Here is a 22398-nt window from a genome sequence, read left to right as displayed (position 1 = left end):
AATTGATAAAAATTTTATATTTGAATCAAGAATGATGAATTTTGGTTATATTAGGAACAAAATTGATAAGATTTTTATATTATGACCAAAATTGATAATTTTGATTATATTGAGACAAAGTTTTGGTTATATTGGGACTAAAATTGATAAAAATTTTATATTTGAATCAAGAATGATGAATTTTGGTTATATTGGGAACAAAATTGATAAGATTTTTATATTATGACCAAAATTGATAATTTTGATTATATTGAGACAAAAATAATTTTTTCCCATAAAATAATAACGAAACACTTTAGGTTCGAAGTATAAAGGAATAGGCATAAAGAATTAATACAATTTTTTTTTACAAAAAATAAATAAAATCCCAAAAAAGTAAAATTACATCAAATTGTAATAATTTCATTGGGGTCAACTAATATTTCTGTAAAAACATATTTTCTCATACCCTTTTTAATTTAATAAAATGAAATCGACTTGGATGACAAAGATGGTATTATTTTTATTTTTTATTATATTTTTATCAAATTTTTTTAAAATTTAAAGCTATGATATATGTAGGATGCACATAATGATCGTTTCATCTATAAATTAAAATTGTTAAAGAAATGCATCATTAATTTATTTATTCCGGAACAAATGTCTCCCAACAATTTTAAATTGGTAGAAGGTGTAAAAAGGTTTGGACAATTATTAGAATGGATGTAATGAAAGCTTAGATAAGCTTGGTGATGCCATTATTATTACTACTATTGTAAGTGTAAATAAATGAGGAATGAGTGTGAGTCAGGTCATATCATCATTCATGTCATGTCTATATACTTTGAATTGAGCCTTAATTACATTCCATATCCATAAATTCTCAACACATCTTGGAAATGGATCTTCATCTTCATCTCATCTATTTGGATCAAGAATTCTTATCTTAGCTTCCACACTAAATGCTGAAATGAGATGGATTGAGCCCATCAGGTTTTACTGAATTCGGGACTAAGGCCGCGTTTTTATACGGATTGTTATCCCCGCCCCAAACATACAAGATGAAAAATTTAGATTTTGTTTATTTTATTCATTTTCACTCATTTGATATTATTCGATTTTTAAATAATATTACATAAAATATACTATTTCTTTAGTATAACATTATATCAAATATTAACTTTTTATTTTTTTTTCAAATTTAATTCAAATAAAGAAGTTTAATGAATATCAAATAATATTATTATTATTATTTTTTTTTTGACGTAGAAATCTGCCGCCGGAATGATATTAATTGAAATGATGGAGGAGGGTTGGAAGAGAGATAAGAACCACTATCAAACACAAGTTTTCCTATTATTTTCCTTCCTTTATTTTATTTTGCTTATTTACATTCTTCAGTCAATTTTCATTTCAACTATTTAAATTCATACACTTTATATATCAATATCGTATTCCAATTTCCTAATTCGTCTTCCAATTGTGTTGTTTTTCATCTATTTACTTTCCTTTTTACATATTCAATTTACAATCTCTATAAAAGTGAGTCCGATATAATTTTTTAAATGAATTGAATAATTCGAGTCTTAGTCAAAAATTTTTTTCAACGTAAAAAACTGAAGCTGTTATTTTTCGAATAAATTTTAGGTAAATTAAACTTATTAGTCGACAAACTAAATTCATCGAAATATGTCATATTAGGCAAATCAAGTATATGAATCACTTGAAACTTAAAGATATGGCATAAAAGGCAATCCAATAACAACAAGGGTATTATAAAAAAATAAATATTGAATTTTAATTTTGAATGAATTAGTACATTTCTGGTCAATAATTGACATATTAAAATGAACTTGCATTTATCTCCAAAAGATTTTTTCTAGTGTATATTGTCGATTGTAGTGTCCAATGCGAGGTATTAATTTATATATAAAATGTTATGGTCGAAAATATAAATTAATAAATAAAATATTATTATTAAGTGTGAATTAAAAAAAATAAAAAATAAGAAAACGTTTTAGCGCAGATTCCCAAGTCGGATAAAGCAAAACATAGACTGAAATAGGTGAACGAAGAGGCAGGCGTGAAAAACAATTGGGGAAGGAAGAAGGATCTTGACGTTGATGCGGATACTGATTCTGATGCTGATGTTAGAAAGAAAGAATGAAAGCACCCAACTGTTTCATAGTCATGTTTCCACAATAGGAAGACGAACTTCTTTCACTTACCTTTCCAAATCATCAATTAATTCTTGGTTCTTCTCGTACACCCCACCTACCACTTCGCTTCTGCTGCTGGACTAATCCGTCTGTGTTTTGGGAAATTCCTTGTGCACTCCGAAAAATCGAACGATTGTTTCTTCGATTGCTCACTCCAGATCGACCACGAAGGCTCCCGAGGTTCAATTTATGCCGGAAGGTAAGTTCATCGCGTTTTGTTTTGTTTTTTTTTATAAAATTTTTTTAGGGTTTGTGTCGGTTCGGATCATATTTTTATGAATTTCGCTTCTATACGCTGTGTTTCGTTGGCAATTAATTCCAGAACTCGCACGACGGCGGAGTGATTAAACTCGAAAGCTCTGATCAATCATGTTTATTTTACTTTTATCCGTACTAGGGGTTTTTGGATGTACTGATTAATTGAAGGTTTGGGAACAGAGATCAGTTTGGTGATTAAGCATTGCTTGCATTGATCTTCCTGCAAATGAGTTCGGATTCTGATGTTTGTTCCTTTCGAATTAGATAAAATGGATGGGAAAAAAGTGATAGCCATATGTCAGTCGGGAGGTGAATTCAAGACCAATGCAGATGGTTTAGTCACCTACAATGGCGGCGATGCTCATGCTATGGAAATTGATAACAAAATGGAGTTTAAAGTTTTCAAGTTGGAGGTCTCTGAGATGTTTAATTTTAACCAGGAAACCATCACAATCAAGTATTTCCTTCCAGGGAACAAGAAGACTCTCATCACCATCTCCAATGACAAAGACCTCAAACGTATGATCAAGTTCCACGACAATTCAGATTGTGCCGAGGTATATGTCGTGTCTGAAGAAGTTGCTGCCCCTGATGATGGATCCCACATGCCTGGAAGCAGGTATATATTTCCACTGTGGCATTGTACACGCATCAAAATGCATATTTGGGAATTTAATTTCATTCTTGCAGGTCAAGTAGGACGACATTGTCTCAATCGGGGGCGCCTGCTTCCCCAACTATGATCGACAATATTGTGGATGATATAAACCAGCCCCATCTTCTCCTCGATTCAGCCTTTGATGTGGTTGGCGATACCAACAATGATGCAGTCTCCCAAATCGATGCTCCAATTGAAATGCCCTTACCAATCCCCTTTTCCACCTCCTACGATGAGAAGCAGACGAAAGCTGCACAGCAATGGCAGAACAATATCACAGGTGTGGGTCAACGATTCAACAGTGTGCACGAATTTCGGGAGGCGTTACGAAAGTATGCCATTGCTCATCAGTTTGCGTTCAAGTACAAGAAGAATGACAGCCACCGAGTAACTGTTAAATGCAAAGCGGATGGGTGTCCCTGGAGGATCCATGCGTCAAGGCTGTCGACTACTCCTCTGATTTGCATCAAGAAAATGAACTCGACTCACACATGTGAAGGCTCTGTGGTGACGACGGGGTATCAAGCCACAAGAAGCTGGGTTGCCAGCATCGTCAAGGAGAAGCTAAAAGTTTTCCCGAATTACAAACCGAAGGACATTGTTAATGACATCAAGCAAGAATATGGAGTCCAATTAAACTACTTTCAGGCGTGGAGGGGCAAAGAGATTGCGAAGGAGCAGCTTCAGGGGTCTTACAAGGAGGCATATGGTCAGCTTCCGTTTTTCTGTGAGAAGATAGTGGAAACAAACCCGGGAAGCTTTGCCACTTTCTCGACAAAAGAAGACTCGAGTTTCCATCGCTTGTTTGTCGCCTTTCATGGTTCACTTTACGGTTTTGAACAAGGATGTCGTCCATTGCTTTTCTTGGATAGCATATTCTTAAAGTCGAAGTATCAAGGCTCTCTACTGGCGGCCACTGCTGCTGATGGGGAAGATGGAGTTTTCCCTGTGGCTTTTGCAATTGTAGATGATGAGTCTGACGACAACTGGCGGTGGTTCTTACAGCAACTCAAGGCTGCACTTTCGATGTGTAGGGGAATAACTTTTGTGGCTGATAGAGAGAAGGGACTACGACAATCAATTGCTGAGGTTTTCCGGGATGAGGAGGTTTATCATGGCTTCTGCCTGCGGTACCTATCTGAGCAGCTGATGAGAGATCTGACAGGGCAGTTTTCTCATGAAGTGAAACGTCTCATGGTCGAAGATTTCTACAGCGCAGCATATGCCACTACGTCTGAAGGCTTCGAAAGGTGTGTGGAAAGCATAAAACATATTTCCATCTATGCATATGATTGGATAATGAGTAGCGAGCCTATGCATTGGGCAAATGCATTCTTCCAAGGTGCAAGATATAACCACATGACTTCGAATTTTGGTGAGTTGTTCTACAGCTGGGTGTCGGATGCGCACGAATTGCCCATAACCCAATTGGTCGACACTATTCGGTGTAAGATCATGGAACTGATTTATACTCGGCGAGCAGAGTCCAATGAATGGTTGACCAGGTTAACCCCATCTATGGAAGGAAAGCTAGAGAAGGAAAACCTCAAAGTCAGGACTCTTCAGGTGTTGATCTCTGGTGGGAACCGGTTTGAAGTTCGTGGGGATACAGTAGAATCTGTTGATGTTGATAACTATGATTGTACTTGCAAGAACTGGCAGCTTACGAGCGTACCTTGTTGCCATGCCATTGCTGTTATTGGATGTCTTGGTCGGGATCCCTATGATTATTGCTCAAGATACTTCACAACAGACTGCTACAGAATAACTTATTCGGAATCAGTACATCCTGTTCTGGATTTAGATGGTCAATGGCAGAGCGGCAGTTCTCAGGCGGCAATGACAGTGACTGTAAACCCTCCTCCAACGCGCCGCCCTCCTGGCCGCCCTACCAGCAAGAGAGGCGGATCACGAGATGCCGGGAGACGCCAACTGCACTGCAGTAGATGCAAGGGCATTGGGCACAACAAGTCGACTTGTAAAGAGGTTTTGTTGTAGTTTTAGGGATTGTAAGTTCTCTTCAATCTTCGTCTTCCCTTTCTTTAAATCTATGGGCTTCAATTATGCATGAACATAGTAGGTTAGGCTTTCTGATAGACCCCAATAGGTGAATGAGAAAGTAATTTTGTGGATTAACTGATCATCCCCCTGGATAAAGATTGAATAATTTTTCTGAATTTGTTTGTCTTCTTGCCTCCCATTTTCATTTTATTATTCTTGGTTTTTGGGTAGTGATTTATATTGGCTTGTCTGTTAAATTTGCAGACTTTGATAAATATGGACCTCATCATTGTTTTGGTGAATCTCGTATTGTGAAGTTCTGTTTCCAAAATTTGATGTTCTTCATGGTTTGCTTTGTCGGTTTCTAAGATGTTCGGTTGTGAATTTGTTCTGATTGGACATCTTGAATGACAATTGCTTTCTTGTTATTTTGCTTCCTGGTGCAGTTCAAATGCATTGTTCTGTTTCTGTATAAATTGTCCCTTGTATTTATAATTGTCGATGAACATTAATGAACTGAACTTTTAAAATGGTGCGCTGTTGCAGATGTATTTTCAAATAAGTTTTTTATGAAAACTTTTAGAAGAAAAGGCATAAAAATGTATTGATCCTGTGGCTTATAATTTTCATCTGTGGATGCATCCTGCTAATGATCTATTTCTTCAAAGTGTCTTCTTGTTAAAATTCATTGATTTATCAGTTTCCCGACATCTGAATGTCTGAAATTGGAAGGATGCTCTTGGTTACAGAACAATCAGTTCGTATGATATGTTTTTGAGAATTCATTCTAGTTTCTTTACCTTGCTTTTGACCTGAAAATGTGTTATTGTTATTTACTGCAGTATTTCACTGCTGCTAAAGCTACTATCGATGTTCTCAATCTTCTCAGCTTCAATGTTCTGCACTTACGAAAGAATTAGAAGACAAGAAGCCATTCTTCAAAAGAGCATGTAATGAAATGGAAGAACAATTGGATTTTCTGCGGAAAGATCTTTTGAAAAATGATGTCTGGGAATGAACTCCCAAAATTATTACAAGTGTTCCCATGAAAATTTTATAAGCTAATCGAGCTTTCTTGACAGTGAAGGATGAAATTGGAATTATGTCAGCTCTTTGGAAGCTTAAAACTAAGGTGCTGGAATCTCAGGTTTGTTAATTAGGCTTTCATTTGCAGCTTCATCTATAATTAGCCTGAAAAGCTGGTTGTTGTTCAAATGAGACTTTTACTTCCGAAAATGACTAGGGTGCTGATTGCCGATTGATGCCTATTAGCGCATGAAAATAGAATAGACAACATATGCTAACAATTTAGACAACACATACTTTATATATTGTTAGCATGTGTTGTCTTTTGTTCTATTTTATATTTGTATTAAGTTCTACCACAGGAGATAAAGAACATAAATCTAGTAGCCCAAACAAGATCAGTTATAGTAGTGTTGTGTGGTCTACTGTCATATTTTGTCCATTCATTTATTCTATTTATGTTATATTAATATATATCGTGTTATAATCAGCATAGTAGCAGCGGTCTTTCAAGCTTAAAAAAACTTGTTGCAAATTTTACGCGGGTTAGTCGAATGCACGGATTTTAATCATAACCTTGTCACTTTAGAAGTAATTTCTCACTTGCCACTTTTATTCGACCCACAGGACGGAGGATATATAAGGAAGAAAGCTCTCCAGGTGATCGGGAAAGCAGAATCACTAGTTCCATGGTAGAACCTTTCTTGACATGCGTCGAATCCTCTTGGAAGAGGCGGGAGTATACCTTGGAGCTGCCGTCATCGTCTAGAAATACCAACGGCCGACGGAGCTCTGCCGACTATCGTGCTCAGGTGAACATCCAGCTCTTGATCTGCCTTTTATCTGCGAACGGAGGGAGTACATGTATATATATGTGTGAATTATTTTACAAATTATACTTCAATAAGGTGTATAGAATAAGTTTGGCAAATAATAGAATTATATATAACTCAAATTAAATATATATATGATAAATATAAATTTATAAATAAAATAAAAATTTATTAGATACATATCATTTTTTTAAAAATTTCAAAGTAATAAAAATAAAATATTATACATAAATTTCAACTATTTATCAGATAAAAAGATATTGATAATATATGCTTTGTTTTTTTTTTTAGTATATAGTATATTTTTTATTTTAGATTTCAACTTGAGATAAAAAGAAATTCATATGGTGGTGGGCAGCATAGGTTTTCTTGGCTTTTATCGTATATTTATATAATAATTTATACTATGAAAAGAATATTTATTCCTTTCATCAAAGTATATATTTATTTATGTCTTTAAATATTAGTACTGATTTATAAATATAATATTTAATTATTTATGTAATTAATTTATTCAAAAAAAAAACTTCTCTTACATTTTACTAATGCACAAGTATATCATTTTCATAGTTTTTTTTTTTTTTTTTTTTTGGGGAAATTGATAGAAGTTTTGCGAAGTAAAACACCAGCGTCTTCTTTATGCTATGGCTCAATAATTCATGTTCGTACAGTGTTGATGTGCAGAATCAGCATCTGAAAAGCAGAGTCGCCCCACCCATTTTCTCTTTCAGGTATATTCTGGTGGCCATGGCCATGGCGGTTGGCGGACCCCACCCTGAATCAATCTGGTTACCGCCACCGACCCCTCCTTTTCTCGCTCCATACCTAAAAAGATACCCTTTCATCCGTGGCGCCTTACACATCGTTGGATGCTGAAGAAAGCAGAGAATCCGACGTCAGATGTTGACGCCCGTACTGTGCCTGTCCTCTCTACTCTCACACCTCTTTTTCTCCCTCGCTCCTTCTCCCACCTCTCAAATCCCTCTCGCTGTAACTGTAAGTACCAACTCTCATAATTGATTTCTTCGTTACTTGTGCAGATTTCATATACATTCCGTTCTCGATAGATTTTTTCTGCGAGGTTTGTTTGTTATTTGCAGTAACAATCTAGGTTTTTGCTTGATTTTGAAATTTTTAATTCCATTGCCTTTTATTTTTTCATTCACTGCTCATCGCTCGATCCTGTATGTAATTTGTTTGTTAAAACTCTGTTTTGAATTTGCTGCTTGTTCCATGGCGGATTGATTGCTGATCTTTAACAATTTGCAGTCATCACTTCAGTTATCGTAGATTCGTAGTTACTGTTATATCTAACACGTTCTTCGCTCGTTTGATTGAAAATTAAATTAGAAAAATAAGAAGGTTGTCTGATCATGTTTCTGCCAAAACAGTTTGAATATGGCTAACAAGAGTACACAAGGGACTGTTCGTGTTGCCCTCAATGAAAGAATACTTTCTTCCATGGCACGAAGATCTGTGGCTGCTCATCCTTGGCATGACTTAGAAATTGGTAAGAGTTTTTCATAAGCCTAAGACGTCAGTTTATGGTGTTTTCCATGGTGAAATTGTATCAATTTCTTGAATATTTGTATACTGAGCTTGATGTTTATGCAGGACCGGGGGCGCCATCGATCTTCAACTGTGTGAGTATTTTTTCTCAATGCATATTGCAGACATTGGTAGATATAAGCTATCTTGTGTTGGTCTGCTCGAAATAATCGAACTTGAGGAATTCCTCAAATCAGCTCTGCTTAGATAGAAGTGTTGAAAAATTCTAAGGATAGTATGCTTTTATTATAATGTAACTGTAAATGATTAGTGCTAAAATTTATGAAAGTGTATGTAAACAGAGCTCGATCATTCTTTCTAGGTACAATTCTTAGCGCTTTTTGAAATATTGTCTCAACGGAGAGAATCCATAACTAATGACATCGAAGAAATTTTCTTTTTTACGGCGCACCTCTTGTATCTTTCCATTTGTCTGTTTTTGCGGCGAAAGCGTATATTTCTGCGTTAAATTTGATTTCTTTCGAGCATAGTTCAATAAGGACACGAGTCGATGGGCAGCATCTTGATCTATGAGATAACTTGGCAGGTGATTGAAATTGGAAAGGGAAGCAAAGTGAAATATGAGCTTGACAAGGAAACTGGTCTAATCAAAGTGAGCAAATACCGTTCCTTCATTTGGATTTACGTAGAATGATTGTTTGCATCTCCTCAGTTTTCCTTTTTTTTTTTTTTTTTTTAAGATCGACAAAGTTTTTAGACCACATTGGTGTTTTTATTGATATGGCGTTGTTCAACAGGTAGATAGGGTTCTCTACTCATCGGTGGTATATCCGCACAACTATGGTTTCATTCCGCGGACAATCTGTGAAGACAGTGATCCGATGGATGTTCTTGTCCTGATGCAGGTCACTCCTGCCGGCACAATATGATTTGCTTAACTCTCCACATGAACTTAATTTCATTTTCTTGATTCTCCTTCGATTCTTGCCTGCAGGAACCGGTTCTTCCTGGTGCTTATCTTCGGGCACGTGCAATTGGATTAATGCCCATGATAGATCAGGTACTTACCACGCGCACTTCTCATAATATTTGTAGCTATGGTATGTCCTACGATATACGTCTTTGCTGCATTTGATTCTATCTCTGAAAATCTTGAAAACTAGGGGTGCGTTTGGATGCATTTTGGGGGTTTCGGATGTAATTCTTTTTAAGTCGAAAAATTCAAATTCAAAACATAATCAAACACACTAATGCTTTATATATGAGTATAGCTGTCAAACAAATCTGGTAGCTTGCAAGACAAGCTCGATCCAACTCATAGCTCGACTCGATTCGTTTATAAAAATAAACGAATTGAACTAGAGGTCGAACAACAAATACTCAAGCTTGCTTGTTTAACAACTCTTAATATAAGAAATTTGGGTGTTGTGAAGTTTTAAATCTTGACCTCAGTTTTCGAATTCGGTATTTCTACAGGGCGAGAAGGATGACAAAATAATTGCAGTATGTAATGACGACCCCGAGTTCCGTCACTATAAGGACATCAATGATCTCCCACCCCATCGACTAGCTGAAATCCGCCGCTTCTTCGAGGATTGTATCCTTCCACTCATTCTCCCCGTCTTATATAACTAACTGTTACTATTTTATTGCAATTCCCTTGACTCACATTGAATAGATAAAAAGAACGAGAACAAATCCGTGGCAGTCGAAGACTTCCTACCAGCTGAAGCTGCAATCAACGCAATCAAGTACTCCATGTAAGTTGCAACATTTATCTGACCTAAAAATCTTTCATTTCCTGTCGAAAATTTTGGAGAAATGAGCTTGGCTGTGTTGCATTTTCAGGGATCTGTATGCTTCCTACATTGTTGAAAGCTTGAGGCAGTAGTAGCTCTATTATAAAGGATGTCTATATGTATGTCTTTATTAAGGATGTCTGTATAATCCTTGAACCCTTATGCTGGGAAGATTAATGATGCTTTTATCATGTTTGATTAGACAAATAAGTTCTTCGACGAACTCTGAAACTAGAAGTGAATGGGAAGATTCATCGAGGAATAAGATCTAAGTTACATTGTGTTTAACCGTGTTTTGTGAATCTGCTCTCCTTGTATCTAAGCCATTTCACTCTCCAAGTTTCTTGTTCTTGAAGTTGTTGAAGGAAGGCGCACGTGAGGACTTAGCGAATGAATGTATCGTATCAGCTATTTGATTGCACGGCACGGCTGAGTATATCTAGGTGTCTACGTTTCAATGTTGAGGTTGAGGGCATTCCATATTGAGAACTTGGAAAATATATATGGTTATTTGATTGCACCATCGACTCGGGCATCTCATGGTTAGAGCCTAATGAACATATGGATAATCTGAGATTTGGACATGCTGTGGAAAGGACTCAGTGAACCGATTTGGTTACATTGCAATTCTAAAAATAATATTTTATATTTTTTACATAATTTTTTATAAGAAAGGGATTGAATCAGCAGATAATATATGATTATATATAATTAGAAACATATTATAAAAAATCTAAAAATCAAATATTATTATAAAAAAAAAAAAAAAAAAGGTTCTTACGAATCTATTAACATAATTTTTTATTTATATACTAAAAATCAACTTATCCAAAAACAAGTCAAAGCCATAGAGTAGGATAGTGAGTTGGATTTGTGATTGAAAAGAATAAAAATTTGAAATTATTTTATGAACAAATTATTATAATCAAATCAATAAAATTGTTATAATAAGTATTATTATTTTTATATTCGAACATATATATTTTTTCTTTTTCTAAAGAACACTATTTGGATTTATTAAGCCAATTTTATTTTAATTAATGAAAATATATCATTAAAAAAAATAAAAAAATCGAGTTCTCAATAAGTGATTTATGGGTCGTTTTAAGGTTTTAGTTGGAGTAATTTTCAAGGTTTGGTCGCCGCGAAGACAATTCCCCCTTCTCCAATAAATGCTCTTATTCTGATCGACGCATCTCTGCAAAACCCTACCACTACCACTGAAATACTACGCTCAATTCCATCGCCGATGGGTACTCTGGGCAGAGCTTTCTACACCGTCGGCTTCTGGATCAGGGAATCCGGCCAAGCTCTCGATCGCCTCGGCTCCCGTCTCCAGGGGAATTACCTTTTCCAAGAACAGCGTAATTATCTGCTCCTTCTTTTAGCTTCATCAACTATATCAGTAGCTTCTCGCTGCCGCATTTCTGGATTCGAATTGTCTTTTATATTTTAATTTCTCCCTGTTTACCGACGCTACAATATTAGTTATTTCCCCCAATTTCTATGGAAATCGAGATTTGCAGTTCATCTTTTTGGTAGAGGCTTAATTATCACGCGATTCATATCTGGTTGCGACCAAATCAGTCTTAAGAGTGGCAATACATTCTGTTGTTTTCACAACTGATTGATAGATAGGATTATGGCTTGTTTTAGTTAAACGTTTCTCAATTTACTTTTGCTGCAATCTAATGTAATTATATGGAACTGAACTCCCGAGCATCACTTGTCTTTCGTAGTACTCGACTAAGTAATTGTATATGTAGATATGTATGTATATATGCCTTCTAATTTTTAAGATAAACTTTATTTGGACGTTTTTGACATGTTTTTGTCTACCAGTGTCGAGGCATAGAACGCTTATGAACGTATTTGATAAAGTTCCTGAGGTTGCTAAGGAAGCCTTTGTGGCCCCGAGCGCGTCCCTCACTGGGGATGTTTATGTTGGTCGTGGATCGTCTATTTGGTATGGATGTGTGCTCCGAGGTATGCTCTTCTTTCTATCAATTATAGCTCCTGCTGATTCTTTGATACTTCACTTTATTTATTACTGGTCATTTCCTCGTGGCGATTATGGTTTCTATCATTAAAGGCCTCTTAATTCACAATTGCTTTTTGTAATGTGAAATTTTGATGAGAGTTTGTTGCTAGTATGGGAACTCAAACTCAATCTCGATTTGTAGAAAAGTTATATCTTTAAGGTCATGTGGAGGAAACATATATTTAGAGTGCCTGGGGTGAATTAGAAAATAAGGTTCTCTAAATCATAATCATTGTTTAACTGCAAGGTAAACAAATACATGAAAATTATAAGCACACGATTTTGTTGAACATCTCTAAACACAAATTTATAAATAATAGTATCAGCAACAATAGTTTCCAACATCTTAATCCATAGCATGAGCAATCAATTATCCTTTTTTGGGTCGATGACCTTATATTAATGATCAATAGTTTTTCAGTTTGTAAAATAGACTACGATAAAAAATTGTAACATTTGAAAACCTTTCTAAAAAAGCAAGAATTATAAATGGTGATATCAAAGATAAATGATCATGAGAGAAATAGTTGAGAAAACAAGGCAACATTCATTAAGATTTTTATCATTTCATGATTCTAGCCTTCTTGAATCAAATAAAATGTCAAATATACTAAGCCCCTATTTGGTTGAGGAATTGGATTATAAGTATTTTAAATTATTCCATCAAATTCATTAGTTTTATATGGCAATACGTTTGTTGTGGATTTCAACTCTATCTTCTTTAATATTTCAAATACCATTTATACTGTGTCATTTCTAATACTTTATGCAACCAAATGATGTATTTTAATTAAAAAGTATTTAAAATTCAATGTAATTTATATCCGTTCATTTAAATCAGCCCTCGAATCCAAATCCATCCAAACAAATGGGGCCTAAGTATTTTCAGTTGCACAAGCCATTTGTTCAATGAAGATTGCTATATCTACAATGAAGAAAAATTATACTATATAATAACTGTTGAAAATGATTCCCTTGAGGTATTTGACTCAAAAGATTTACAATTTTATAGATATAAACATTCCAGGTTTAATTATAGAGAACTGTTCAATTTCCTCATGGCATGCTTCCATGTGATGTTTGCTTAAACTTTGATGCTCTTGAGCAGGTGATGCAAACATCATCAGTATCGGATCTGGAACGAACATACAAGACAATTCTCTCATTCATGTAGCGAAATCTAATCTTAGTGGGAAGGTCCTGCCGACCCTTATTGGTGACAATGTCACTGTAGGTTAGTAAGATTGCGGAAATATTTAATATTATAAAATTAAGTCCTGCTTGGGATGTCCTATCAAATAACTTATATGCATTGGACTGGACAGGTCACAGCGCAGTCTTGCATGGATGTACTGTAGAGGATGAGGCATTTGTCGGTATGGGTGCAACATTGCTCGATGGGGTGGTTGTGGAGAAGCATGCAATGGTTGCTGCTGGAGCGCTTGTGAGACAGGAAACGAGAATACCTTCCGGAGAGGTTTGTGAGATTTATTGATTCCCACTGTTTATTATGACATTTTGATGATATTTAGTTTTACATGTTTCTTGATAAGCGCCCAATTTGTATTTACAATCTTCAACGGTGTAGGCTCTGAACCCAAAACCTAAAAGCTGCAATCCTTTCGGATTTCTAAAACCTGCCTCGAGTTTAATAGTCCAAATTTCCCTTAATATATTAATAACCACTTGAAAAATAAAAAATGGATAGCAAACTCTAGGTGCTTTTGCTTTCACTTATAATAGTGTTACTAAGATGCAAAAAACAGCTGAATTTCTATGTTCTTTCCCCTGCATTGCTCTATGCTGATAAATTGACAATTTGAATGCTGGATTTTTAGATTGTTTTTTTGAATTTTTGTTTTGTTCTTTGATTTGAATAGTTGTTTTGATGTGATGTTTCGTGAGATGAGACAATGTTTTTTTATAATGAATCGTGGAGGTTTTGAAATTTTGAATAGTAAAAAAATTTGAAATCAATGGTTAAAAGAACAAAGCCTTGGATTTTGATTTGATTTGATGTAATTTAATTTATTCACCAAGAGATTACCTTTATGTTCTATTTGTGTTTATGAAATTTTGAGGTTTTTGTTAGTTTTTGGAAATATTATTTTTTATTGCTTCCTAAATATTTAGGAAAAATATATATATATATATATTTATTAGGAATGGTGGTTAATGTGAATGATGATAAAAATTGAGCAAACACACCATACATTATTAATTAAGTGCCGTAATTTTTATCAATTGAACTTGCTCGTTGTTAACCGCAGGTTTGGGGAGGAAATCCAGCCAAATTTCTGAGGAAGCTAACTGATGAAGAAATCGCCTTCATTCCTCAGTCAGCCATTAACTACGCAAACCTGGCCCGAGCTCACGCTGCTGAAAATGCTAAAGATTTCGACAAAGTGGAATTTGAAAAGGTACTTCGCAAGAAACTTGCTAATAAGGATGGAGAGTATGGCTCAATTTTGGGCGCTGTCCGCGAGACAGTGCCAGAAATTCTTCCGGAGAATGTAAAAGCTCCAAAGGCTTCATAACTAAGTGTTTAAAGTATTTGCTTTTTTGTTATTTCCGGTGGATATTTATAAGAATCCCTCCCCAAGTTTTCAGCTCCCAATAAATCATGGGACGAGTCTTAAGTTCCATTGGATCGATCCTGGTCTTTGATTTTCCGGAGACTTAAAAATGTTGGCTTATTTGTTGTATGCTCGGAGTTGTGCTTGTAATGGATTTGGTGGATAGGTTGGTTGGTTGAAAACTTATTCGATATCTGAAAGTCAACCTTAAACTTTTATCATATCTTTAATGTAATTTGTTCTTACAGGATGAACTTTTTTGAGGGTGTCTACAGTTAGCAACGTGATTTGAAGCTTTGTTTATATATATATAATATCTATGTGTATATTGGGGGTGTATTTGTTTTGGGTTGATTTGGATGCTTTTTTTTATATTATAAGAACAACTAAAGGTTTGTTAGTTTTAATAAAAAATACAACAATTTTTTTTTCCTAAAATATTCAGTTTGTCAAAACCTAAATATTATTAAAAAAATATAAATATATATATTAATGTAATATATATTATTCATAAAAGGTTAATCATTAATAAAAAATATTATTTTTTATTATCAATTATTTATTAAAAAAATTATATAATATTTAATAAATAAATTATATAATTTTTTTATTTAAAATATAAGTTGAATAACATTGGCATGAATATGATTATTTTTAAAGAAAATATTATTTAAATAAAAATTGAACAATCTCCAATATTCAAACTCTAACAAAACAAATCCTAAATTCTCGAGAAAATTATAGTAGCAATTATTAAACCTTTGCTAGATAAGTATTTTAAAATATTGGGGGCAATGAAGTGCTTAATTATTTTAATTGAATTTGTGCCAATGTAATTGTTAAATATACTACTCCATCCGTCCTATTGGAAGGGTTTGGAAGGGTGACATTTGCCAAAAATTTTTAATATTATATTGAATTGTAGTAAAAAAAAATAAAAATACCTTTAATATAATATAATATAAAAATAATGACATTTAAATAATATATTGTAAGTTAAAAGAAGATTTATTATATTAAATAAATAATATAATTATTAAATTAGAAAATGATAATTTTATTGGTACAGACGAAAATAAAAAATTGAAAGATTTGAATGGGAGGAGTTGTATTTATTTTGCAGGAAGAAAAGAAATTGCAGCCGCATAGTAAATAATAAAAATAAAGAAAAAAAAAATTGATGCATATTTGACTCAAATATTTAATAAAAAGTTTCAAAATAAATAAATAAATAAATAAGCGTTGTTTATGCTCAAATTCATGAATAAGGTGTGGTGAGAGAGAGACAGACGCGATCGCCGAAGCATCCTCAGACGCACAAAAATGGCAGTCAGTCGCCACGGCCGAATTTTGGTGACCTAATTAATAAAAGGGGGAAGAAGAAGACGATCCAATCGAAGAAGAAGAGTAGACGACACACTCTGTTGTCTCATCTGTTGTGTGGCATAACATAACAGACTCTCTCATCTTTCTCCCAAACTTTAGGGCTCCAATTTCGATTTTTAGAGAGAGAGAGAAAGAGAAAGAGAGAGCGGCGAACATCGTGTGTGTCCGTCCGCAAGCGCAAGCGATATGGTCCGAATCACGGATCTGTTCTTCGTTTCTTACGTCATTGATGCTGCTGATTCCGCAATTTTGCCCTTTAGATGAGCGCAAGGGTTTCTTCTTTCTCACGCTATTGTTCCGTTGATTCCTCCGAATCCTGCAATTCATTTTTCACGCTCTTTCGGTGAGTTTCTCTTATTCCTATTACTCCTTTGCATTAATCGTTGATTTTGATTGTTATCTCTCATCTGGCGATTACTTCCTCGTTGATAATTCACGCCTCGTGTGTTGGAAGATTTTTTAATTTCGAGAATTCCCTTCCGACTGCTCATAATTTTGATTTTTTTGTCTGTCGTTGGTGGTTTCGATACGATTTCATACGATTCCTTGAACTTTGGAAAACGATAACGTTATGCTCCAAACCAACGATCAAATTCCAAATTCTCTGCTGTATCTTTCTTTCCTTTTTCTTCGAATTCTATGAATATGGAATTTATCAGAACTTTTTGAGTGGTAAGTGTGGTATGCTTCTCTTCGTATTCATGAAAATTTGGAGGTTTGTATATCGTTGAAATGGACTTTTTAACTTGTTCTTGTTTTTGTCCTGGTAGCTGTTTAGGGTTATAAAAAACTGTTCTTATGTTCTTTGTAGATTGTTTGATGCTGGAAAGTCATGCCGACGTTCACAGCCATAGCTTTGGATAGGCTAATAGAACCTGGAGCTACAAAGTCCATGGTGCTTTCACAAGATTCAAATGATTCAATGCTTGATAGGAGGCATAGCGCTCCTAACACTTTGAAAGACAGGGAAACAGATCCCCCTAGCTTGAAGCCAGAAAGACGACCCAGCGATGTTCCGAAGCCTAAACTAGGTAGGGGAGTAAGCGTTCCTCCAAATTCCAAGACTGATCTGGTAGTTCTTGCTGGTTCCAAACAGAAGCTCGACAGGAGAAATAGTTTGCCGCCACCTACAGCTTCACTGGTGGAGAAAAAGCACCATTGGACTCAGATATCTCCTGCACTATATGCGACTCCTGAATCGACACCGCTTCCTGATTCTCCTTCGTCGTTCCCGCCATCACCTTACATTATTAATCACAAGCGACGCGGTCCACGTTTAATGAAGAGTTTCTCTGAAGAGGATGTTGCAGCTCGTGAACCAGCAGCCAGAGATGAGGTTAATGTAGATGAAGGTTGGGATGCTGCAGAAAAAGGGGTAGCAAATGCGTCTAAGGATGATACTTGTGTTCCGAGCATGGTTATGGAACCCACGAAATTACCTAGCGTTGAAGATCCCAAGGAAGAGCATTTGAATGGGCTTTGTGTCGATAACCATGAAATCAGTGATGTGCAAAATGGCCTTCAAGGGGAGAATGGCATGTTGAAGCCTGTGGCAGTTCATCTACACCTAGAAGGTGAGGACGATACTTTTGTTGATCCGCAGGATTCAGTGAGTGCTAGGAGCATTAGTGAAAATGAAGGATTTGCTTGGGATGAACGGTTCTTGAAGTCTATGACACCTATGGCTGAGTTCTATGATGCATGGGAAGGTACTTCCTTTTACATATTTCGCTTCTTGTTGTTTTCATTATTATCGTGATCGTAGTTGTCATTAATGCGCTAATAGCAGTGTAGTGGAATAGAGCGACATTATGCTCTTGCGCTGCTTTTATGTAATAGCAGCGTCACAGCTTTTAGCGGAATGCCTTTTAAAAATAATATATTATAAATTTGATCATAAGTAGGTTTAGATAGGTTTAGAATTTACAATATAATATTATATTTGTTATTTGGTATTATAGTATACTATAATTACTTCAAGCTCCAAAAAGGAAAAGAATATTGTGCAATATGACGAAGAAATGAAGTAAGCTAGAAAAGAAAACGAAGAAGAGGAAGAATTTTCATACAAAAGTAGCAGTGAAGATGGTAAAATGAGAAAATAAATTATTTATCAGATTTTGATTATCAAAGTAGTTGTAGTCTAATTGTTTTTGTTTATATAGCTATCTATCAACTATGATTAAAAACTTTTTGCAATTTTATTAGATTGAAAGATAATTATGAGATTAATTTATAGAAACTTTCTTATGCATTTTTATTGTAATTTTGTATGTATAATAATTTTTCTATGTATCTTCTTAAATTTTTAAATAGAGGTCGTCCTACTATCCGCTATTCCGCCAAAGCATTTTAGAGGTTGACAGCTATATAAAGCTATTTGAGATTGACAACTATGATCGTAACTTACAATTCTTGTAGTATTTTGTTTTCTTAAGTCATATGGGCTATAGATATAGTTAAGTGAAGAATGTTTTGTTTGGTGATTTGGTGGAAATTAACATTATACTTTTTCGTCTCCTTCAACTACCATTTGTTACATTTTCTCAACTTGTCATATCTTATTCTCCAGAATTGTCAGAGACTGGTTCTCATCTATCAATGCGAGATATCGAGACTGAATCACGGGAGATTAGATTGTGCTTATTGGCGGAGATAGAGAAGAGGAAGCAAGCAGAAGAAACCCTACAAAATATGCGAAGCCAATGGCAGAGGATACGCGAACAATTATCTCATGTGGGGCTGACACTGCCTTTGGATCCAACTTCTCAGCCAGTGGGCGAACAACCTGTTGCCATTGCAGCAGATTTGTGCCAGCAAGTCTATATTGCCCGCTTTGTGTCAAATACGATCGGAAGGGGAATTGCAAAGGCTGAGGTTGAAATGGAGATGCAGGCTCAAATAGACCTGAAAAACATCGAGATTGCCCGCTTATGGGACAGGCTTCATTATTATGAAGCGGTGAATCAAGAAATGTCTCAAAGGAACCAAGAAGTTGTAGGTGAGATTTCAACGCATGCTCTTTTAAATTCTTTCCAAACTTATTTGATGATTGCCTTGAGCTATGCCCGTTGTGTGCTTATATACTAGAAAGATGAATCTTAGCTTCTTCTTCGACATGTTGAGGCCAAATATCTTAGACAACATAGGCTTATATGTCTCCATAAATGATCTTGTGTGTCAAATTCTTGGAGTAATTTTTTTGGTTCGTAAGTGGAATAGATGTTCATCTTCTTTTTGTTTCCTAGAATGTCTATTGTATTGGTTTCTTTCGAATATTGGTCTATACGAGCTTTCTTTGGTCTTTCTGTGTGAGTGATGCCGTCGTATTGTTTGTGCACAGAAATGTCAAGGCGACTCCGGCAAAAAAGGAAGAGAAGGCAGAGATGGGCTTGGGGTTCTATTGCTGCTGCGATTTCAATCGGTTCAGCCGTCTTAGCATATTCGTACTTCAAGGGTGGAAAAGAGTCATCTTCTCCCTCCAAAATCGAACCCAAACCAAAGTAGGGGCTTCTTTCGTAACTTAGTACACAGACAAAAACATAGAAAGAAATAATAAGACATGGGGCATGAGGTATTATACTGACCATCTTATCTTGTGGATACCAACAATGTATTTTTCTGTTGGTTGCAACAACATGATTTTTATCACACAGGGATGTAGCAATCCACCCAATAAGAAAAGCACACCAAACAATGCACAAATCTTGTAGGATTTGTTTGCTAATGGTTTTTGATTCTATGCCATTTGAAATATGATTTCATGTTTTTACTAGGCTAGCTAAAATGTACTGTCTTTGTTTGGACAACAATGGAAGTTCCTAACAAGCTTAATCTAGCAAACATCAATGCATTTCAAGAATATCATCTCATGTGAATAATTAGAACTCAGATATGATCATAAATCCAGCCAGAAATCAACATTTTAAAAAATAACTTCATAGCATTTCCTCCATAGACAAGAATGCTACCAAGTTCTTAACATAATGAGATTGTGCTAGATCACTAAACCAAACTTCAATAAGGTGTCACAGACATCATCAAGGATTCAAGAAGGAATTACAGAGAGATGAGCAACAGTAAAATCTGTGATAAAGAAAGTAACTAAGCATGCAAAAGATTTCGACCTGCAAAGCAAACCTCAAGCCATTATCTTGGCAGATCTTGCATAGAGGCTGTCCACAACCTTCTCCATATTTGAAATAGTGTCCAAGGTTGCTGTATATATCTCATCCGTCTTGGGGTCGTCGAATATGATCAGGCAACCTGCGCCCTGGTCTAGAGTTCCTGAAAATTTCTTATCAAGAATCATCTGAGATAGCTTCTTCTCAACATGGTTGGCCGGCAACTCAATCAACTCAGCAATGTGTGCGATTTCAACTCTTGAGAAAGGTTCGATCAGCCTGCAAAGATTCTGCTCCAGTAATGTGTCGTAAAGAGAAGAAAGGTGCCTGTGAACAATGGGGTCTTCATCCAACTGGCTCCTGAAATTCTGCAAAGCAACCTCGAAAAGCTTGAGAGAGCGCTTCGAATGAGCATCAGCAATGGCTTTCATTGCATCTAATTCTGGTCCTTGATATTGCAAGCCGACTTTTGGTGATGATATAATCCCCGCCACGTCGTCAGCTTGGCTTACCATAATCTTGCACAGGAGCATGTACTTAAGGCTGTAAATTGCCTGCGGATCTTCAAGAGCATTGAAGGCTTCGAATGCTTCAAAGAAGTAGCTGTAGGCAGTCTTGTAATCCTTCTCCTCGGCATGAAGTATTCCGCTCTGCAAATCTATAGTTCCTTGTTGCGCTGGAGGCACGTATATAGCATTTGCAGCTGTTCTTGCTGCAGTTAACGCAGCCTTGGCTTTCGGAAGGTTTCTCAGAGAAAAATGGAGTTTGCTCTCAAGTAAGTCGATTTCCACAAGCAGTAGCTTGTCATCCAGTCTTCTGACCTCCTTGACAAGCCCTGAAAGGAGATTCAGAGCCTCTGAATATTCCTTGTTTTCCATCAGCAGTGCCGCAAGCCTCGCTTCAATTCGCTGGCGCAAAAAGGTTCGCTTTTCAGCACGTGTCCATTGCACAATCTCCTTGCAAAGAGTGATTTGGAGATCAGATGTGCCTGGAATTTTAGCCACTGCATCAACAATTCCACGGACAATTTTTGCAGTTTTTGCCTTTGGAATCAACGAAAAGAAAGGTCGCAACTTAGTGAGCAGATTCTGAAGATCTTCTGCTCGACCCTCTTGTCTTAAAAGGTCTGAAATGTTGGTAATAGCCTGTTCTTTAATGCGCAGAGCTTCCGAAGAAGATGAAGGGCTTTCAATGATCCCATAAAGGATGGAGATAGCCTCAGAAGGGGTTTTGGCATCGGAAGCCAGAGTAAGTGAATCAGTTGTGGCAGGGAAAGGCGATGAAGACATGGTTATCAATATTCAATCTGAAGATCTGCAAATCTAAACCAAACACTACAAAATTGGCAATATATTACCATCAAGAATACCATAAATAAACACAACTGATGTAGAGATGACTAATCAATTAGGCTTGTTTCAAAGAAGTCAAGATTCTACGAAATTCTGCAGCGTTTTCTACTTGCTCAAAACTTTTAACATTTCTTTCCTCACATTCTTCGTAAATGAAGGTTAAAAATACAGCACAGATGAAAACTGAAAATGAATTCCGGAAGCAAGAACAAGTATCACTTCTCCCCCAAATTTGCCCTAACTACAAGAATTAACAATTTCTACGGTAAAAAAAATTACGGAGCGAAATTAAACAACAGGAAACGGACACAAAGAAACGAAATGATAGCGTTTATCGTACCTAACAAATAGTTCATTACCGATTATTCGCAAACAATCAATAGATCAGAATTACATCTTCCCGCAAGCAACGAGACACACACCAGAAAATACAAAGGAAAACCAAGAATCCATCTACCATACAAGAAAAACATTGCATACAAGAAACGGGAAAGCTCACCTGTAATTTTCAGAGCAAATTCAGCGCGATGCGAAGGTTGTAAAGGCGGAGAGTTTCAGTAGATTTGCAGAGGAATGACTTACAAATCGAAAACCTTTCTTGTTGAAAGGGGCAACCCCAACAAACCTCCCGTGGGCC

General features: G+C 35.8%; 4 protein-coding genes across 18 annotated transcripts; 3 read left to right on the top strand and 1 right to left on the bottom strand.

The window, feature by feature from the left end:
• Positions 1-2021: 2021 nt before the first annotated feature.
• LOC127257887 (soluble inorganic pyrophosphatase-like) lies at positions 2022-10570 on the top strand. 14 transcript variants are annotated; one of them, XM_051284405.1, is made up of 11 exons: positions 5963-6262; positions 6769-6953; positions 7646-7970; positions 8366-8484; positions 8589-8617; positions 9070-9135; positions 9281-9388; positions 9478-9543; positions 9960-10080; positions 10162-10243; positions 10332-10570. In XM_051284405.1, exons 4-11 carry the CDS (start codon positions 8373-8375, stop codon positions 10372-10374), a joined length of 627 nt encoding a protein of 208 aa, XP_051140362.1. In that variant the 5' UTR covers positions 5963-6262; positions 6769-6953; positions 7646-7970; positions 8366-8372; the 3' UTR covers positions 10375-10570. The 14 variants fall into 14 exon arrangements, with proteins under 14 accessions (XP_051140356.1, XP_051140359.1, XP_051140358.1 ...); XM_051284406.1 differs by lacking the exons at positions 5963-6262; positions 6769-6953 and having other exon boundaries at positions 7959-8055; XM_051284399.1 differs by lacking the exons at positions 8366-8484; positions 8589-8617; positions 9070-9135; ... (3 more) ...; positions 10162-10243; positions 10332-10570 and adding exons at positions 2022-2397; positions 2596-3075; positions 3147-5123; positions 6633-6686 and having other exon boundaries at positions 5958-6065; positions 6198-6262; positions 7646-7969.
• Positions 10571-11406: 836 nt separating this feature from the next.
• On the top strand, positions 11407-15122 carry LOC127257886 (gamma carbonic anhydrase 1, mitochondrial). The gene is made up of 5 exons (XM_051284391.1): positions 11407-11646; positions 12125-12268; positions 13432-13557; positions 13649-13800; positions 14594-15122. Exons 1-5 carry the CDS (start codon positions 11532-11534, stop codon positions 14858-14860), a joined length of 804 nt encoding a protein of 267 aa, XP_051140348.1. The 5' UTR covers positions 11407-11531; the 3' UTR covers positions 14861-15122.
• Positions 15123-16155: 1033 nt separating this feature from the next.
• LOC127257880 (uncharacterized) lies at positions 16156-19936 on the top strand. Its single transcript, XM_051284382.1, has 4 exons — positions 16156-16628; positions 17097-17994; positions 18858-19286; positions 19629-19936. Exons 2-4 carry the CDS (start codon positions 17118-17120, stop codon positions 19790-19792), a joined length of 1470 nt encoding a protein of 489 aa, XP_051140339.1. The 5' UTR covers positions 16156-16628; positions 17097-17117; the 3' UTR covers positions 19793-19936.
• Positions 19937-20154: 218 nt separating this feature from the next.
• LOC127257882 (26S proteasome non-ATPase regulatory subunit 11 homolog) lies at positions 20155-22385 on the bottom strand. Of its 2 annotated transcripts, none has more exons than XM_051284385.1 (2): positions 22261-22385; positions 20155-21743 (listed from the first exon to the last, which is right to left on the bottom strand). In XM_051284385.1, the coding sequence occupies exon 2, from the start codon at positions 21696-21698 to the stop codon at positions 20427-20429; it is 1272 nt and encodes a 423-aa protein (XP_051140342.1). In that variant the 5' UTR covers positions 21699-21743; positions 22261-22385; the 3' UTR covers positions 20155-20426. The 2 variants fall into 2 exon arrangements, with proteins under 2 accessions (XP_051140342.1, XP_051140343.1); XM_051284386.1 differs by having other exon boundaries at positions 20155-21731; positions 22261-22379.
• Between the last annotated feature and the right edge of the window lie 13 nt (positions 22386-22398).

This window comes from Andrographis paniculata, unplaced genomic scaffold (genome assembly GCF_009805555.1).
Source record: "Andrographis paniculata isolate CXL003 unplaced genomic scaffold, ASM980555v1 Contig59END, whole genome shotgun sequence".
Taxonomy (NCBI): Eukaryota; Viridiplantae; Streptophyta; class Magnoliopsida; order Lamiales; family Acanthaceae; genus Andrographis; species Andrographis paniculata.
The sequence above is the reverse complement of the archived record's forward strand: the minus strand, read 5'-3'. Positions and strand labels throughout refer to the sequence as shown.

Coding starts and splice junctions, on each gene's coding strand:
- LOC127257882 (XM_051284385.1), bottom strand. CDS start 21,698: ATGTCTTCATCGCCTTTCCCTGCCACAACTGATTCACTTACTCTGGCT.
- LOC127257886 (XM_051284391.1), top strand. CDS start 11,532: ATGGGTACTCTGGGCAGAGCTTTCTACACCGTCGGCTTCTGGATCAGG. Junction 13,558..13,648: donor TGGTGACAATGTCACTGTAG/GTTAGTAAGATT, acceptor TGGACTGGACAG/GTCACAGCGCAGTCTTGCAT. Junction 13,801..14,593: donor CGAGAATACCTTCCGGAGAG/GTTTGTGAGATT, acceptor TGTTAACCGCAG/GTTTGGGGAGGAAATCCAGC.
- LOC127257887 (XM_051284402.1), top strand. CDS start 2,699: ATGTTTGTTCCTTTCGAATTAGATAAAATGGATGGGAAAAAAGTGATA. Junction 3,076..3,146: donor TCCCACATGCCTGGAAGCAG/GTATATATTTCC, acceptor TCATTCTTGCAG/GTCAAGTAGGACGACATTGT.
- LOC127257880 (XM_051284382.1), top strand. CDS start 17,118: ATGCCGACGTTCACAGCCATAGCTTTGGATAGGCTAATAGAACCTGGA. Junction 17,995..18,857: donor GTTCTATGATGCATGGGAAG/GTACTTCCTTTT, acceptor CTTATTCTCCAG/AATTGTCAGAGACTGGTTCT. Junction 19,287..19,628: donor AAGGAACCAAGAAGTTGTAG/GTGAGATTTCAA, acceptor GTTTGTGCACAG/AAATGTCAAGGCGACTCCGG.